The 14,823-nt window shown below is 35.7% G+C and overlaps 1 protein-coding gene across 2 annotated transcripts in view; it reads left to right on the top strand.

The window, feature by feature from the left end:
• PLOD2 (procollagen-lysine,2-oxoglutarate 5-dioxygenase 2) overlaps window positions 1-14,823 on the top strand; it is a 113,213-nt gene that overhangs the window by 78,216 nt on the left and 20,174 nt on the right. For both annotated transcript variants that reach the window (XM_072618229.1, XM_072618228.1), the window contains exons 9-12: window positions 1,584-1,709; window positions 3,041-3,162; window positions 5,312-5,416; window positions 13,625-13,750. In XM_072618229.1, coding sequence (XP_072474330.1) covers window positions 1,584-1,709; window positions 3,041-3,162; window positions 5,312-5,416; window positions 13,625-13,750 — 479 coding nt within the window. The remainder of the gene's footprint in view (window positions 1-1,583; window positions 1,710-3,040; window positions 3,163-5,311; window positions 5,417-13,624; window positions 13,751-14,823) is intronic.

The raw sequence follows: 14,823 nt of genomic DNA, 5'->3' as shown, positions 1-14,823 counted from the left end.
CAGAAAGAATGCCAGAATATTTCTGGATAGAGTTATGATGAAGAGATATTTTAAAATGATATTTTTTTTGCAGAACTTAATGTTCTACTCTTATAAAAGAGAGCTACTGCTCCTACTTGTTTCATTCTCATTTATTTGAACTCAGATAGGAATTAAAAATAAAATTGTTTCCTTTCTACTTTATTTAGATGAAAACCCCTTGATTCTTAATACAACTATAATCTCAAAGCAGTTTAAAAATAGCATTGGAAAATCAAAGTTATAAGCAATATTAGCTCATTAAAGTCATCTTTTCAAAGTTAACATACTAGTTGGTATAGTATATACAGTCCTGGATTTGGAATCAAGAAGACCTAAATTCTGATCCAGCTTAAGACATTTCCTAGCTGTGCGACCCTGAGTAAATCACTTAACCTCTGTCTACCTGCTTTTCCTCATCTGTAAAATGGGGAAAATAATAGCTCCAACCTCCCAGGATTATCATGAGGACAAAATAAGATAATATTTGTAAATTTCCTTGCAAATCTTTAAATGCTATGTAAACACTAATTGTTATTATGGCTATTATTCATGTTAGTGTTATTTTATTATTGTCATTATCAACTAAATTCATTATTTTAAATAACTATTTATGGTAATCATTTGTGTTTAGCCTTCTAGCCTATTTTTAAGATTATTCTTGGGAATTGCTTTGCATTTATGTGATCTGTTTCAGATTTAAGACTGTTAGGGATAAGGATCCATCTTTCTCTGATCTTTCTCTCCATATGCATGTGTGTGTTTGCACACATGTGAATACATGTGCACACATATGTATATGTGTTTACACATGTATGTGTGTTTTATTATGATGTGACTAAAATAGTCACCTTTAAATAATATAGCCAATTTAATTTCAAAGATTGCTCTGACAACCTAAATGTGTTAGGCACACACGATGAAATTAGGTGCCTTCATTTCCTTTGGGAGAAGCTTAGTAAGTGTATCAGTGTGGTTCCATCAGCACCAGGAAGCAGCGTGTTTTCCAAAAGCCTTGGCTCCAATTCTAGTGCTCCTGCTTTATATCTGTGTGATCTTAAGTAAGCTACTTATCTTCCTTAGGCCTCCATTTCTTCACCTTAAACAAAGACCTTAAATTGAATGGTCTCTGATTCTTTTAATTTTTAACATTGTGTGATCTAAGTTTCTGATGTAAATATGGAAGTTTTTACTTTAAAGAAATAAGTTCTATATTGTACAAATAATGTGATCTCCCCTCACCACCCCTGCCTCCCCAGTTTCTTTTATTGGTATAAAGGGGAAAGTCAAGGGTTAATGTGAACATCTAACATTGGGTTTAATTAGTTAAAGTAGGTGGAAAACCGTTCTGAACACAATTCAAGACTGAATAACCATTTACTGATTTCCACCCTTTGTACCATAGTGAAGATATGTGTGTGTGTATTTTTTTCTTGACATGTCAACTTTCTTTCATATTTGTTCTAATAGGCTGCAGAGAAGCATTTCTCTATCTAACAAACAATTGAACTTAGCATAAAGTGGGGCCTACTTGAGTAAAGGTATATTTTACTGCCTTTTTCTAGGACTATCCACGGGTAACAGTTGGTGTTTTCATTGAGCAGCCAACTCCTTTCCTACCTCGATTTCTAGACCTGTTGTTGACACTGGATTACCCCAAAGAAGCTCTTAAATTCTTCATTCATAACAGTGTGAGTATTTGGATGGTGAGTTATATTGTAGGGGGTTTGGGGGGCAGTCCTCAGAATGATGGACAGTCAGTAATGGCTTAAACACAAGACATGATGCTTTAAAATCGCTGAGATATTCAGGGGGAAAAGGGGATTTCTCACTCTAGTAAGGCAGAGACTAAGTGATAACAAAAAAACATTGTAAATCTATGATTGTCACAGATAGGGTAAAATTGATTAATCAATAGAATTCTAGAGTACCAGAACTAAGGAAAAAGCCTGAAACTTGAAAAAGAATTTCGGAATGCAAGGACAAATAAACTTCTGAAACTCATTATATCCAGATTGTGGTACAATCTGAGAAAAGATTCATTGGTTAGTGCATTTTTACAAGTAATACAGCAACTCATGAGTTTAAAAGTGTCTTGGGATATTAGGACTAACATTCGTGTTGACATCTTTGAAGGAAAACATCCTGTGTCCAAAAAGTTCCTCAGTGGCCTTGTCAGAGGCAGGATACTTGGCAGAAGGAACCATTAATCTGGCCTAATGTGGCATTTATTATATTGTTAAAATTTATCTTCTTTTGTCTGTGGACTTTGGATAAAAATGCAATATATGATGCTATCTCGTCAGGAATTATAAGGGAAATGCACTAGTAAGTGTTTTTTTTTTTTTTTCAAAGATCTGGGATATCCTCTTTATAAAAGACATGTTAATTCAAATCATGAATGAGTTGATTCAGAGATTTTTTTTAATGACACACTTTAGCAACTCTCATGTTGCAATGATACTGGTAATAATTGGGCACTGACATAGTTGCTAGTATGTCAAATGTTGCAAATAATCTCTGTCCTTATCATCAAAATATTAACAATAAAATGTATATTTTTATGTGGACACAAATAGGAAAAAACCAACATTATTGCCTCAAAGTATTTTGAGTATAATGATATTATGTATATTTTGTGTTTTCAACTTTTTAGATATTTTGTAGTATGTTTCGAGAATTCCACGATGTGTTCTAGAACACACTTGTAAGGCATTTTCCCTTTCTTTTGACTTATTAAGCTTATGGTCCAAATATTTCTATCTGGGAGGAGTCGCTATGTATATAGTCAAAAGTTTTAAAATGGTCTCTTTTTTAAAATAATGCTCAAAAGGATATTTCACAGTAAACACCCATTATATATAAATGACAGTAAAATGCAATGAAATATTTACTAAGTGAATCTTATTTTTTTATGAGAATCTTTTGCAAAGCAAGGCATGTTCAGAACACATTCATCTCCCCTCACCTCTCTTTTTTGGTGTTATTTTCTCTAATTCTGAATTTTATTAATATGTTGCAGGAGGTCTATCATGAAAAGCATATCAAGGAATTTTGGGAAAAAGCTAAAGATATGATCAAGAATATGAAAATTGTTGGTCCAGAGGAAAATCTAAGTCAAGCAGAAGCCAGAAATATGGGAATGTATGTTTTACAAATTTTGCAATTTATTTAAACAAAAGAGTAACCAAAAAAACTTAGAGAAAATAATGATATTTTTATAGAAGTAAATGTTACCAATTCTATTCAGCCCTGAGTCTGTTGACTATATCGTAAGAGTTTAGAAGACTGTGGATGTTGCTGATTTGTGATTTTTTTTTTGTACTAAGTTAGACTTAGCCTGTTTAAACAAGACTTCATGTGTTATTTTCTTGAAGTCCCTAAAAATACATGTGCAGATTTGAATGAACGATAGAAAACTGGTATGGCAGTGGTTTGATTGCAGAGTATATCAGGCAAAAATTGTAAATTTGCTAACAGTAAAAATGGATACAATTATACAGACACAGACTAATAATTCGTTCCTAACCTGGAGTTCACTTATCCTAAAACTTCAACTCTCTAGACTAAAGCCAATAACCAGTAAAAAACACATATTTTTTGAGCAGCTGCAAGTGCTCAAGGTATCCCAAATTTAATGCCATATATAACTCAAAGGAAATTTTCTTTACATCTGATCTTATTTTACATTTTACATACATTTGCTGCACCCTTTTTTACCTAGCTTTGTAGCCTTCGCAGATGAGCAGCAATAAGCTGTTCTGGACAGGAAGATAGGAACAGAAGTGTTACATAAACTAGAAGCAGGCTTACTTACAGTCTCTAGAAGGAACTCTTGGCAGTCTGACAGTGAGGAAGGTGACTGGAAATCTTAATAAAGCTCGTACAAGAATAAAGAGCACTGGAGGATAGGGCCAGTGAGTCAAGTAACAAATGGTCTTCTCCATTTCAATAAGGTTCTGAAAGCCTCATTTGTTAAATACAAGAATTTATATCCTAATGATTATCCTGAATTGTCATAAGCAATATATTCTATGAAGTGTCTTAGAAAGATTTTTACATAGCAAATTGTCTAAATTTTTAAAAAATGTTTTGACTTTTAAAGGAATTAATTATAAGAAAATACCTTAATCTCTCCTTAGGTGATGCTGTATGTTATGCATATGTGTATGTATGTGTATTGTGTACATGTGCATATATGTTCATATATGCACACATACAATACATGCATGTGTACATATGTACATGTATAATGTTCACACATCATTTGTAAGGGTACAGCTAAACAGTTAAAAAAATGAAAACAAACAAAATTACAAAAAAATCACTTTTGTTCATAAAACAAAGTATTCAAAAAGTGGTAGGGCAAATTTTCATCTATTAGTGAGTTATACGATAGTGTATTTTAATTACATTTAATTAATTCAGTACAGAACTAAGGTGAGATTCTAACTGGACATGTTTGTTATAATAATAACAATGTTTTTGTTGTTCAGTTCTATCCAGCACTTTGAGATTCCATTTGGGATTTTCTTGGAAAAGATACTGGAGTGGAATATTTTACAGATGAGGAAACTGAGGCAAACAAGATTGAGTGACTTGCCCAGGGTCACACAGTTAGTAATCATCTGAGGTCAGATTTGAACTCATAAAGATGACTCTTCAGGAATCCACACTGGGTACTCTATGCATTACTACACCACCTGGTGCCCCAATCACAATAATATCTGCCATTTATGTAGCAGTTTAACGTCTGAAAACAAAACAAACACCAACAAAGTATTGTGAATATACTCTTTGTCCAGAAATGGTTAAGTGTATATCTGCAGCTAGGTACTGCAATGGTTAGAGCATGGGAATTGGAGTCAAGAAGATATAAATTCCAATCCTGCTTTGGACGCTTATTAACTGTGTGATTCTGGGCAAGTCACTTCATTTCTGTGTGCTGCAGTTTTCTGATCTGTAAAATGGAGATTGTAGTAGCATCTGCCTCCTGAGTTGCTGTGAACCAACATGTAAAGCACCTTTTCATACTCTAAGTCCTATGTAAATGCTAGCTCTCCCCAAACAACTGTAAGGACAGAGTATATGGCATATAAAATCAATAACAAACATTCAGAGAGTTGGTGATCTTTCAAATTTTTGATGGGCTCTCTCAGATTAGCTTAAAATATGAAAAGCACTTTATGGAAAGCTAATTATACTTAAGGGTATTATACTAAAGGTTTTTTTAATTTAGAAATGATGAACTGTGCTATGGCAGTTCTAACTGTGATATTTTTGTTTGTTTCAGGGATCTCTGCCGTCAAGATGACAAGTGTGATTATTACTTTAGCCTTGATGCAGATGTTGTTCTGACCAATCCAAAGACTTTGAAGTTATTGATAGAGCAAAACAGGTATGCAGTAAGGTCCACTGGGACTCCTATTCAAAGGTCATCTTCATCTACAATTCTCTTTGAGATTTAAAACCATATACCATGTGCTTAATCAGTATGTTAAGGTCAACAGATATTTATCAAATGATTAATATTTGCAAGGTACTATGCCAGGTTTTGCAGAGTTAGGTATAGTACTGACCCTCTTCACGGAGAACTTACAGTCTACTGGGGCACATGTATACAAATATTTTGAGATCTAAGTAAAATAAGTTTGAAGAAAGCATGAACCTACTCAGTTTGTAGGAAGGATTATAATATCGGGAAACTTCAGGAAGGAAGTGCCATTCAGATGGAAACTTAAAATAAGGCAAGGATTTCAACAGGCAAAGTGATATAGAGAGAGTGGATCCCAGTCATGGGGAGTGGTCTCTGCATTTAGGGTAAAGAGTACAAGGTAGGATCTGGGAATGTGTGAGCTTGGCTAGTGGAGCCCTTGGTATTTCCAGTAAGGAATTTATTGAAATTTGTTAAGTTGAGAGTCCATGACTAGTGTTTTGAGGGTATACATCCATCTGATATAGTTATTGGGTCTAAGCCAAGTCCAAAGCCATGTTTGACCATAGAGCAACAAATCAATGAACGAACACTTTAAGTGCCTACTATGTGCCAGGCATTATGGTAGGCCCTGAGAATACAAAGAAAGTCAACCAATAAATAAAGCTTTGATTGTGATGCATAATATCAGAACCTAAAGACCACAGAACAGTTATATTATTGAGATGCCTTGAGGAATTTGACTACTTGTGTAGTATATTTTATCTGCCTTTGCACAATTAATTGCATGCAGATATTAACCAAGGTTAGTATTTTCCATAATAGGTCTTTTTGTTTTTAATGCTTTACCTGACATCTAGACAATTTATTTTATGGTTACCGTGGTAAATAGTTGATCCATCAGCTTAATGACAGGTATTTGTTGAATGCAGAGATTTATGAGATTAGCAGTTTTATGTCTGTAAAGTACTTTGTAAACCTTAAAACACTAAAATCATGATGGGCTTTTAACTTATTGCCATTATTTGTTCGATTAGGTACATTTATATTGATTGATTATGTGTTTTATTTTGTTTTTTATCTAGACTTCTGGGTGTTGCAATAGTGGATATAGAGCTAGGCCTGGAGTCAGGACTCCTAGCTGTGTGACCTTGGGCATATCACTTAACCACTATCTGTCCCGTTTTCCTCATTTATAAAATGGGGATGATAATAGATCATTTATCTCATAGAGTTGTTTGATAATATTTGTAAAACACTTAACATAGTACCTGAGATACAGTAAGTCCTTCATAAATGATAGTTCCCTTCCATTCTGTTCTGTTCTGTATAAAATATCAAAACAGGAGTATTATTATAAAGGGAAAATAGTCTCATTTTTATCTTGTTAGTTGGTGGACCATTGATGAAAATAATTTTAATAAGTGGAGCCCAATGAGTCACAGAGATCAATTGTTGACCAGTTACTGTTTACATTTATGGTCATGTCTTATATAAAGTCATAGATGGCATGTTTATCAACTGTGACAGGGCCAAAAGGCTGAGATACAGATAACACACCAGTTGATTGATTCTGGATACCAAAAGATCTTTATAAACTCAAATGTGCAGGTGACTGCATATTACAGGGGTAAATGTAAAGTCTTATAACAAGGTTATAAAAATGAACTTCACAAACAGCAGATATAGGAAGAATGACTAGATCACCATTCATATGAAAAAAAATATCTGGGATGTTTAGTGGATTTCAAACTGTGATATAACAGCAAGAAAAAAAAAACTAATGGACTGTTCAGCTACATTAAGAGAAATACAATGTCTAGATTGAGAGAAGTAGGATGCCATGGTTAGACTATCCTGGTAGTATTATGTTTCATTCAGTTTTATGCAGGACATTGATGATGTAAACAACATCGACAGGAGGGCAGCCAGGATGGTGCAATGGCTTAGGGTCATGAGGACCGTTGGAGCACTCAATTTATAGTCTGGAACAAATATAATTGTGTGGGATGTGACAGTTCTCTTTAATTATTTCGAGGCTGTCATATGGAAAGCAAATTAAATTTGTTTTGCTTGGCCTCAGAGGGTCATTGAAAGGGAGCTAGAGAGAGACATATTTCAGGCTGATGTCAAGAGAACCTTCTTCCAATATCTATAATTAGAGCTCTCCAAAAGGAATGTGCTGCCTCAGGAGGTAGTTTTCTTTTTACAGTAAGTCTTCAAAGAAATGATTGGGTATAGATTTTTCCCTGTGATTTCTTCCAAATCTGAAATCCTGTAATTTTGTGAACAAAGATTTTGGGTGATTGCATATTTAGGAAGCAAGTTGTCACCATTCATTAATCACTCATTCAAAGTATGTATTTAGCACTTAGTATGTAGAAGACATTGTGCTAAGACCTGAAGGAAATGCAAAGATGAATACAGTGTGGTCCCTATCCTCCACAAGCTCAGATCTTTCTTCAGATGAAAAGTTTCTAGTCATCCCTTCTGTAACTTGTATCATTCATTCAATAAACATTTAGTTAGTACCTATTATCTAGAAAATACTGTGTTATGCACCAATGATAGATAGATAGATGATAAATGATAGATAGATGGATGAATAATTTATTAAACACGATATACCAGGCACTGTCTAACAAGCAGGCAAGTTTATCGTTGCCCCTAAAGAGCTAACATTCTAATGGATGGGGACAGTATAAGACCACAAATAAAGGGGAGCCATGGAAGCAGCCATGGAGTACTGTGGTGACCTTAACCCCAGGGATAAGTCCAAAAGTAACCTGTCAGAGCCAGGGGGGACACAGGGATAGAGCTAAACTGTTCCAATAGGGAGGAGGAAGAGATGATGGTAGAACATCTACAAAGATGAAGAATCTTACAAATAGAAAATATGAGGCATTTGTAGCAATAAATATAATGCAAAGTATAGCTTAATAAATGCCTAAGAGAGGTACAAGCAGACTACTATGAAAGTTTAGTGAAGGATGACGTCATTTCTGAGTAAAAGCATCAGAGGGGACTTCATAGAATTCATGGGGTAAGTGACATTTGAAGGGGTCTTGAAGTAAGAAGAGAATCTCAATAGTAGAAAATAGTGTGTTGGTTATAGGGGTGAGAATTATAGTCTAGGTAAAGGTAATACCTGAACATAGTATAGGATTTGTTTAATGAAAAAGAACATGGGATAAAGAGAGGTAGGGACTGTGAGGTAAAGAAGAAAAAGTAGATTGTGGAAAGCCTTCACTAACAGAATAAGGAACATGGCCTTAATGTAACAGTCAGCATGGGTGTTGGAACATGAAGTTGGCAAATAGAGTATTGGGTATTTAGAATATTTATTGGATAAAGAAATGATTCTGGGGAGAGATCAGTTAGGAGACCATTGGAATAATCCTGCTCCACCCCACAAAGAAAACTAAAATGAAAGACCCAACATAATGAGAATTGAAGTTATAGTGGGATCAGCAAAGAAAAGGAGGAGCCTATATGAAAGATGAATTGATGGAATTTGTTGGCAATTCTTTGGAAGAAGAGAGGGGTTAAAAAAAATGAAATACTTTCATAACTTTCTGACCTCATCAATCCCGCATTCATATCTAATCAATACATCAGCCATGTCCAAAATTATATGCACAGTTTGTTTCTGATTGTATTTAATGATGGCCATTGGTAAAAGCACACTGTTAATAACTTAGGAAACCTGAGGAAGGCAACTCTGTTAATAAGATAGCTTTATTTTTCTCCTATTTTAAAAGTTATTCTTTACTTTATTGGTGTTATTATTTTAAATTAATATAATTATGTTTGCATATGTAGTTTTTGATCCACAAAATCCCATTATTTAATTTGCTTTTATTATTAAATAAAATAAATTAGAATGTGAAGATTTCTCCCCTCCTGCCCAGCCTAGTTGTTCCGATGTTTATTGTCTTAACTACTTCTTTTTGGGGAAGAACAAAACAGGTTGCCTGCCAACAGAAGTATTATTCAAATGCCTCCAGATATTTATTTTTCTAGTTTGTGCAGTCTTTTTATTTGATGAAGAGCTGGTTTATTTAAGAACTGGGAAATTGAATGCTCCTTTACAAGGATGAGTTTTGAGTTACAAGGACTTTTATTCTGGTCTTCACCTAGTGACTTTTTTCCTTTCTTGCTTTAAGAATCTTTCAAAGACCATCCTAAGATGGTTAATGCTTTTTAAATCTGTTTAAGAATCTGGTATGGCTTTTGAAAGCTGGGGAAAATTTGCAATTTAGACTCTGTTACCTAACCAAAGATTTGACTAATTCGTAATTATTCCATTTTAATTCATCTGCAGTAACTAAAGAACTAGTGTAGGTTTCTATTAATCAATTGTTATTTCTTGTAAATTCTGCTATTTGGAAATCAAATATTTATATTACTTCATTAACAAAGAATCCTTGTATTCCTGGCCTTAGTCACTTGCACGTATGATGGAGAAACCCTGGAAACAGAGATGTATGTCAGCCAAAGTAGAGAGCACCCTGAGCTCTGGTTGGGAGTGTCCTAATCAGTTTCGGAAAAGTACTTATCCCACACCCACACAATGGAGCCCTTATTCAGAAACTAGATTTCCAAGACCGGGTGATTCACCCTCTTGTACCATAAATAGCTTTCTAAAACAAGCTGGGGTTTCTTCTCCTTTTTTTCTCCAGTGGGGTTAAATGACTTGGCCAGGGTCAAACAGCTCATAAGCATCAGAAACCAAATTTGAACTTGGATCCTCCTAACTTCAGGAGGCTCTATCTACCACTTAGCTGCTCTATTTTTCTTCCTTTCTAAGGTGGAGTTTGGGGCCTCCCTATTGATGGGAAGAGCTTCTTTTTCATTTAACAAGTATTTGTAAGTGGATGATATAGAAGTGACATTCCCTTGCCATCAATTTTCCTGCAAGTGGTTTGTATTAAGCAAAGTTCAGGTTGTGGTACAAAGACACAAAACAAACCTGTGGTTACTTCTTATCCCTTGTTATATGCTTCATGGAAAGATTATAAAGCTTCTCTTGCATTTAAGAGATACACAAGATTGCTTAATTTAAGTTTTAGGCAGTATAAATCACCCAGATCTTCACATTAGTTTCTGGGATGCTGGTCCTTTTCCTTTCTGCTCCTTTGTTCCCTTTGCTTTTTTCAAGACTCAGCAGATCAAATCTCATTTCATGCGAGAGGCCTTTCTCATCTTCCTTCACCCAGATGCTAGTGCCTACTCCTTTGAGGTTTCCTCCAATCTATGACAACTATATCTCATCTGTGCGTAGTTATTTACACATTTTCTCCTTCTTCAGAATATAAGCTCTTTGAGATTAAGGACTGCTTTAGCTTTTCTCCATATGCTCAGGACTTCATATAGGACCTGTCACATAAGAAGAACTCAGTATGCTCTTTATTAAGTGACTGACATTTTGAGATCACAAAGAATTTCCATATATGTGTGCAGAAAGATCTGCTTCTAAGGAATTGGAATCTTGGCTCAGACAAGACTCTCTGAGAGTTAACCTCATTATGGTGTAGAAAACACCCTAAGTTCTCCAAGTCTTTGCCTGTGGAACACTAGTTAAGTAAAATGAATAAGCATTTATCAGGCACCTACTATGTGCCAAAAATCTACAGTGTATCACAACTACTCAGTGCTGATGGAGCCACATTGATTAGTGATAATGACATGATCCTAGAGATGGGCTGAACATTTCCATAGTGTTCTCAACAGACCATCATCAATCAATGGCTGAGGCCATTGACCATTTACCTCAGGTTGAAGTCAATCCCTCCTTAGCTGAACTTTCAACTGAAGAAGAGGTTTTGAGGTCCATTAGGCTCCTTTCATGTGGCAAAGCACCTGGTGCTGATTCTATTCCAGCTGAGATTTACAAGGTTAGGGGGACCAACAATCAAATTTTCTAGGTTATATGGCAAGAAGAGATTATTCCCCCGGCGTTTGAGGATGCCTCCATTGTCCGTCTCTATAAGGGAATAGATTATCCTGCGACAGTCACAGGGATATCTTAGTCATTACTAGGAAAATTCTTGCTAGAGTCCTGCTTTATAGGCTGATCCTTCACCTGGAAGATAGTCATATACCTGAGAGCCAGTGTGGCTTCAGAAAGGGTCGAGGAACAGTAGATACGGTGTTTGCTGCCTGACAACTCCAGGAGAAATGCTAGGAACAGAAAAGAGGTCTGTACGCAACGTTTGCAGATCTGACCAAGGCCTTTGACACTGTTAGTCATGAGAGTTTATGGAAAATTATGTCAAAATTTGGTTGGCCAGAGTTCATCAATATTGTATGTCAATTTCATGATGGCAGGTTTGCCCAGATTCTGGACAATGGACAATGTTCTTATGCCTTCCCAGTCACCAGTGGAGTGAAACAGGGCTGTGTGTTTGCTCTCATGCTTTTTAGCATGATATTTTCAGCCATGTTGACAAATGCTTTCAATGAGGATGAACGTGGAATAAAGGTCAACTACCATACTGATGGCAAGTACTTCAATTTGAAAAAGTTACAAGCCAAGACCAAAGTGCACAGTGTTGGTGCATGATTTTCTGTTTGCAGATAATTGTACACTCAATAAAGTCTCTGAAGCTGAGATGCAACAAAGTATGAATCAATTCTCTGCTGCCTGTGCTAATTTTGGCCTAATAATTAACACCAAGAAAACACAGGTGCTCCATCAGCCACCACCATACCATCCATATGTGGAACCATTCGTTATAACAAATGGAGAAGTTCTGAATGCTGTGGATAAGTTCACTTACCTTGGTAGTATATTTTCCAGGGATGTACACCTTGACAATGAAGTTGACACACACATTGCCAGAGCTAGCTCAGTGTTTAGTAGGTTCCAAAGAAAAGTTTAGGAGAGAAGAGATATTAGACTGACTACCAAACTGAAGGTCTACAGAGCCGTTGTGCTGACCTCATTATTATATGGTTATGAAACATGGACAGTCTACCAGCACCATGCCAGGAAGCTGAATCACTTCCATTTGAACTGTCTTAGGAAGATTCTGAGGATCACCTGGCAGGATAAGGTACTAGACACTGTAGTCCTTGCTCAAGTTGAACTGCCAAGTATTCAAACTATGCTTCAGAGAGCGCAATTCTGATGGGCTGGCCATGTTGTTCGACTGCATAATGTAAGCTTGCCAAAAAGACTATTTTATGGAGAACTCACATGGCGCAGGCGATCACGTGGTGGTCAGAAGAAATGACACAAGGACACTTTCAAGGTCTTGCCCAAGAACTCTGGATTTGACTATGCAACATGGTAGACACTGGCACAGAACTGCTCAGCATGGCATGCCTACATCAGAAAGGGTGCTGTGCTCTTTGAGCAAAGCAGAATTGAGGTAGCACAAAGCAAATGCAGAATGCGCAAATTTGAGATATCCATCCCAAATATTCACAGGGACTATCTGTGCCCAACCTGTGACAGAGCATCCCGAGCTTGTATTGGTCTGATTAGCCAGAGTTGGACACAGTGAAATTTCACTTTATCATGGTGATGTCATTTTGGTCCTCTTCGATGACAAAGGACAACAACCAACCAACTATGTGCCAGTCATTCTGCTAAGGTTTTTTATAGATAGAAAAATTCCATTGGCTAATTTTAGAGATTTACTGATAGAAGTTAGCTATCAAGCAATAGATTTTGTTAGATGCAGCAACTTATGAAGAAAATTCATGTAGGCAGAGATGGTTTGTAATTGTACTTGTAGAAGGAGTTCATTCTCATGAAATAATTGATCTTTTGACATGCTGAAATAAAGGCAGAACAGATAAATATACATTAAAATATGAGGTAATGGAAATAGTGCTGGATATACATCCAAAGATCCTAAGTTCAGATCGTGCCTCTGCTATCGACCACTACATGTGTAACCTTAGAAAAGTCTCTCATTGTCTCTGGTCCTTAGTTTCCCCTTTTGCAAAATAGACAGGCTAAACTGGATGACCTGGAAGGTTCCTTCCATCTTTAAATCAATGATGACTGCCAAGTCCTCAAGGGACGTCCCTTTCCACTTTAAGAAATGCAGCCTTTACAGAATTACATACTCATATATATATATAGAAGCTAGATTTTAAATATTGTAGTTTAAAAAGTATTGAATATTACTTTACCTCTTTTTTTTCCCTTCTCTCCAGAAAAATCATTGCTCCTCTTGTAACTCGGCACGGAAAGCTGTGGTCCAACTTCTGGGGAGCGCTAAGTCCTGATGGATATTATGCTCGATCAGAAGATTATGTAGACATTGTCCAAGGCAGCAGAGTGTAAGTTGAATCATTTAATTATTAGCATTAAGTACCAATATCACAGAATCTGTATTAATAACAAGATTTGTTATTTATTAGAAAATATTTCAAAAAGTTTTCATATTTTATGGATGATTGGAAAACTTCTGACCTTCTGGGAGCTCCTGTGTACTATTGCTGACTATGACCTTTTCATGGACCTTCCTACTTTTGCTTTTCTAAATTACTGATGCTCAGAAATTTTCTTTTGAAAAAAAAAAAACAATGAATAGCTTATTATTCCTTTGAATAGACATTGTAAAACTGTCAAACTCTATTGGTTGGTGTTTCAGATAGTGCATGAAAAGTGCTAAATAATTTAAAAAATGTTAATATAAATAGAATTTGTTTAGTTCATTTTCAGAAATTTAGAGAAGGGATCTAAGATTGATTAGGTTTCTGATAGGAGATGGTAATAGCCACAGCTAACACGCGTATATTGCTTTAAGTTTTACAAAGCACTTCATTTATATTCTCTCTTTTGATTCTCATAACAGTTATATAGAGGAGAGTCTACTGTTACTGCTCATTTATATTTGAGGAAATAAAGACTCAGAAAGGTTAGGTGATTTACTCAGGGTCATGCAACTGCTAGGTGGCTGAGACAGAATTTGAACTCAGCTCTTTCCTAATTACAAATTCAGCATGTTGTCTTCAGTGTCAGCCCATTAAAAAAAAATATATATATATAATATGTACCTATGTATATATGTGTATATGTACGTGTATATATGTATATATGTTATATGTATATATGCATGTGTGTGTATATATTATAGTGTGTTATTGGAAATATGTAGGATAGTTTGCTTAAATAGCTAAATTCCTCGATGTTAAATACAGATAGGGATTGTGATTTCATTGATTAGCTGTGATTTGGCAAGCTATGATTTCATTGATTAAAGGAAATTCCCAGGTGAAGGAGTTCTCTCAGCCAATGCAGACTGACAGCTTTGCTGCAGTCTATATTCTTAGCGAATTGTCTAGAGGCCTGGGAGGTTCGTGATTCCCAGCGTAACAAAGCTCGTAAGTGTTGCAGGCAGAACTAGAAG

This window comes from Notamacropus eugenii, chromosome 6, assembly GCF_028372415.1.
Source record: "Notamacropus eugenii isolate mMacEug1 chromosome 6, mMacEug1.pri_v2, whole genome shotgun sequence".
In the NCBI taxonomy this organism is placed as follows: Eukaryota; Metazoa; Chordata; class Mammalia; order Diprotodontia; family Macropodidae; genus Notamacropus; species Notamacropus eugenii.
Note: the sequence above shows the minus strand (reverse complement) of the source record. Positions and strands in the feature narration are given on the sequence as shown.